At 44.8% G+C, this 5,000-nt stretch overlaps 1 protein-coding gene across 1 annotated transcript in view; it reads left to right on the forward strand.

Moving 5' to 3' along the window:
• LOC124018701 (protein sidekick-1-like) overlaps positions 1–5,000 on the forward strand; it is a 60,622-nt gene that overhangs the window by 1,157 nt on the left and 54,465 nt on the right. The window contains exon 2 of the mRNA XM_046334053.1: positions 2,633–2,834. Coding sequence (XP_046190009.1) covers positions 2,716–2,834 — 119 coding nt within the window. The 5' untranslated portion in view covers positions 2,633–2,715. The remainder of the gene's footprint in view (positions 1–2,632; positions 2,835–5,000) is intronic.

The following is a 5,000-nucleotide window of genomic DNA, read 5'->3' on the forward strand; positions in this document are numbered from 1 at the left end:
ACCAACTGAGCTCCATTACTCATTATAAACTGAGAGGGGAGAGGAGGAGAGGAGGAGAGAGGGGGAGGGAGAGGGGGAGGGAGAGAGGGAACAGATTAATGAAGTTGAGAGAGAATCGATGAGGATTTTATTGCCAGTCAGATCGATAACGATCTGAAATTAAACAATTACACTCCTGTCCCCCCTGTGTGTGTGTGTGTGTGTGTGCGTGTGCGTGTGCGTGTGTGTGTGTGCGCGTGTGTGTGTGTGCGCGTGTGTGTGTGTGTGCACGCGCGTGTGTGTGTCCACTTTTATCTGTGCCAATGGATTGGCACGGAAACGCGTGATTTGCTGAGCAACCACGGTGAACCCTTTAACAGTTCCTAATTGAATAACACACATGTACACAACGCTTTGGCATGAGTCTCTTATGAACACCAGGACCACAATATGAACACCAGGACCACAATATGAACACCAGGATCACAATATGAACACCAGGACCACAATATGAACACCAGGACCAATATGAACACCAGGACCACAATATGAACACCAGGACCACAATATGAACACCAGGACCACAATATGAACACCAGGACCACAATATGAACACCAGGACCACAATATGAACACCAGGACCACAATATGAACACCAGGACCACAATATGAACACCAGGACCACAATATGAACACCAGGACCACAATATGAACACCAGGACCAATATGAACTATTCTTCAATGGCTGTGAGAAGTAGCTGGAAATTGGAGGGACCTGGAACACACTGTCGTACAAGTCGATCCAGAGCATCCCAAACATGCTCAATGGGTGACATGTATGCAGGCCGTGGAATAACTGGTACATTTTCAGCTTCCAGGAATTGTGTACAGATCTTTGTGACATGGGGGTTGTGCATTATGATGCTGAAACATGAGGTGATGGCGGCGGATGAATGGCACGACAATGGGGCCTCGGGATCTCGTCATGGTATCTCTGTGCCATCAAATTGCCATCGATGAAATGTAATTGTGTTCGTTGTCCGTAGCTTATGCCTGCCCACACCATAACCACACTGCTACCATGGGGAACTCTGTTCACAACGTTGACATGAGCAAACGGCTCGCCCACACAACGCCATACACGTGGTCTGTGGTTGTGAGGCCGGTTGGACGTACTGCCAAATTCTCTAAAATGACGTTGGAGGCGGCTTATGGTTTGGAAACTAACATTCAATTCTCTGGCAAAAGCTCTGGTGGACATTCCTGTAGTCAGCAGTCCAATTACACGCTCCCTCAAAACATGAAACATCTGTGGCATTGTGTCGTGTCATCTATCTATGACATCATCTGTGGCATTGTGTCGTGTCATCTATCTATGACATCATCTGTGGCGTTGTGTTGTGTCATCTATCTATGACATCATCTGTGGCATTGTGTCGTGTCATCTATCTATGACATCATCTGTGGTGTTGTGTCATCTATCTATGACATCATCTGTGGCATTGTGTTGTGTCATCTATCTATGACATCATCTGTGGTGTTGTGTCATCTATCTATGACATCATCTGTGGCGTTGTGTCATCTATCTATGACATCATCTGTGGCGTTGTGTCGTGTCATCTATCTATGACATCATCTGTGGTGTTGTGTCATCTATCTATGACATCATCTGTGGCGTTGTGTCATCTATCTATGACATCATCTGTGGCGTTGTGTCGTGTCATCTATCTATGACATCATCTGTGGTGTTGTGTCATCTATCTATGACATCATCTGTGGCGTTGTGTCGTCTATCTATGACATCATCTGTGGTGTTGTGTTGTGTCATCTATCTATGACATCATCTGTGGCGTTGTGGCGTCTATCTATGACATCATCTGTGGTGTTGTGTCATCTATCTATGACATCATCTGTGGCGTTGTGGCGTCTATCTATGACATCATCTGTGGCGTTGTGTTGTGTCATCCATCTATGACATCATCTGTGGTGTTGTGTCATCTATCTATGACATCATCTGTGGCGTTGTGTCATCTATCTATGACATCATCTGTGGTGTTGTGTCATCTATCTATGACATCATCTGTGGCGTTGTGTCGTCTATCTATGACACAACACAATGCCATAGACTGGGTTCCCACAACTCCTAAGGAACCAAATGTGCCAGCTGGATACACACTGATATGGTAACACACAAACACACACCATTGGTTATAGTGTGGTGTGACTCAAAGCTCTGTTGTTCCATGATACTACCAGCTGAACTGGTAGAGTTCTGCTCTGTTGGGGGCTTAGACACAAGCTGAAGGATCAACGGACTATGGAGATCACTGAATAATACCTCTCTCTGACTCTCAGTTCAATAGACTTCATTTACATGGCCAGTTAAATCGCTCTCTCTCTCCTTATTTCTCTCTCTGTCTCTGTCTCTCTCTCTCTCTCTCTCTCTCTTTCTCCCTATTTCTCTCTCTGTCTCTCTCTCTCTCTCTCTCTCTCTCTCCCTATTTCTCTCTCTGTCTCTGTCTCTGTCTCTCTCTCTCTCTCTCTCTCTCTCTCTCTCTCTCTCTCTCTCTCTCTCTCTCTCTCTCTCTCTCTCTCTCTCTCTCCCTATTTCTCTCTCTGTCTCTGTCTCTCTACCTCTCTCTCCCCCCTCCAGAGCGTCCATCTCCCCCCAGGAAGTTGTCCGTCCCTCAGGGGGAGGTCCAATCTCATAGGCTCCGCCTCCACTGGGTTGCCGGGATGACAGGCTCCTCCCCCCTACGGTACTACTGCCTGCAAACCAGAGAGCTTCCGACCGGAGACTGGACCAGTCACTCTGCTGATATACCACACAATTACACAGCCTGGACCGTGGAGAGGTAACCATGACCACCACACAACCACAAAACAACTAAAACCAGGGCTACAAATCATATTTTTTTCTTATTGGTAGCACTGGTGCTCCTAACTGTCACTGGTGCTCCTAACTGTCACTGGTGCTCCTAACTAGCACTGGTGCTCCTAACTGGCGCTGGTGCTCCTAACTAGCACTGGTGCTCCTAATTAGCACTGGTGCTCCTAACTGGCGCTGGTGCTCCTAACTAGCACTGGTGCTCCTAACTAGCACTGGTGCTCCTAACTAGCACTGGTGCTCCTAACTTTAAAAAATGTAGGTGCACAACATAAAGTCTAGGAGCACCAGAATATTTTGTATTTTTTTATTGATTGAGATATAGCATATATAGTCCCAGTCAGTATTGGATAGAATGCCTGCCTGTGGGGAAAACAACCTGTGGTTACCTAGGTTACCCCAAAGGAACAACAAAAAAATGTTTTCAAACGCAATTTTCATGAATTACCAAACTACATTTAAGAGAAGTAGAACTTTTCTAAATTGTCATGCCCTTTTTCATGATGGTGCTAGCAGAGAGTGAGTGCTAGCTAGCTACCGACCAGAACGTTATGCTAGCAGAGAGTGAGTGGTAGCTCGCTACCGACCATGAAAGTTACGCTAGCAGTGAGTGAGTGCTAGCTAGCTACCGACCGGGACATTTTGCTGGAAGTGAATGAGTAGCTAGCTAGCACATAGGAAAAAACCTAGAGAAGAACCAGGCTATGTGGCCAGTCCACTTCTGGCTGTGCCGGGGGGAGATTATAACAGGACATGGCCAAGATGTTCAAATGTTCATAGATGACCAGCAGGGTCAAATAATAATAATCACAGTGGTTGTAGAAGGTTCAGGAGTAAATGTCAGTTGGCTTTTCATAGCCGATCGTTCAGAGTATCTCTACTGCTCCTGCTGTCTCTAGAGAGTTGAAAACAGCAGGTCTGGGACAGGTAGCACATCCAACAGGTCAGGGTTCCATAGCCGCAGGCAGAACAGCAGTACGACCAGGTGGACTGGGGACAGCAACGAGACATCAGGCCAAGTAGTCCTGAGGCATGGTCCTAGGGCTCAGGTCCTCCTCCGAAAGAAAGAAAGAAAGAAAGAAAGAAAGAAAGAAAGAAAGAAAGAAAGAAAGAAAGAAAGAAAGAAAGAAAGAAAGAAAGAAAAAGAGAGATAATTATTGAGAGTATACTTAAATTCACACAAGACACCGGATAAGACAGGAGAAATACTCCAGATATAACAGACTGACCCGAGCCCCCCAATACATAAACTATTGCAGCATAAATACTGGAGGCTGAGACAGGAGGGGTCGGGAGACACTGTGGCCCCATTCGATGATACCCCCGGACAGGGCCAAACAGGCAGGATATAACCCCGCCCACCTTGCCAAAGCACAGCCCCCACACCATTAGAGGGATATCTTCAACCACCAACTTACCATCCTGAGACAAGGCCGAGTATAGCCCACAAAGATCTCCGCCACGGCACAACCCAAGGGGGGGCGCCAACCAGGACAGGAAGATCACGTCAGTGACTCAACGCACTCAAGTGACGCACCCCTCCTAGGGACGGTATGAAAGAGCCCTAGTAATTAGGAATGACCTATTGTTACGTGAATATCGACTTGGAGATTTGGGCCCATATGAATTCTTTCTACTTTTGAAGTACATGTTGTGCAATATTTCATTTAAATATTTAATCCTGTAAAGACATTTTTGCTTATAATGAAAAGCTAGAATGTTGATATAAAACATTATTATTATTATTATTATATATTATTATGATATTATATATTATTATTATTATTATATATCATTATTATATTATATATTATTATTATTATATTATATAAAACATTGAAATGACAAAGTCATCAGTGGATTACTAGGTTTCTACATTGTGTAAACGCACCACCGACATCCACAATTCTACACCGTCTCTTTAAAAGGGTCAAGTTTGTGACTGATGACATGAGATCAGTCGTTCATTTGTTGTTGTGATCATTGATATCCCCCTTTCCTCTCTTTCCGTGATTTTTAGATATACTGGTAAAGTAACCAGGTTGTTAGCTAGCTAGCTAATTAATGAGGTAACATGACTGAACAAGATATACTGGTAAAGTAACCAGGTTGTTAGCTAGCTAGCTAATTAATG

This window comes from Oncorhynchus gorbuscha, unplaced genomic scaffold, assembly GCF_021184085.1.
Source record: "Oncorhynchus gorbuscha isolate QuinsamMale2020 ecotype Even-year unplaced genomic scaffold, OgorEven_v1.0 Un_scaffold_564, whole genome shotgun sequence".
NCBI lineage: Eukaryota > Metazoa > Chordata > Actinopteri > Salmoniformes > Salmonidae > Oncorhynchus > Oncorhynchus gorbuscha.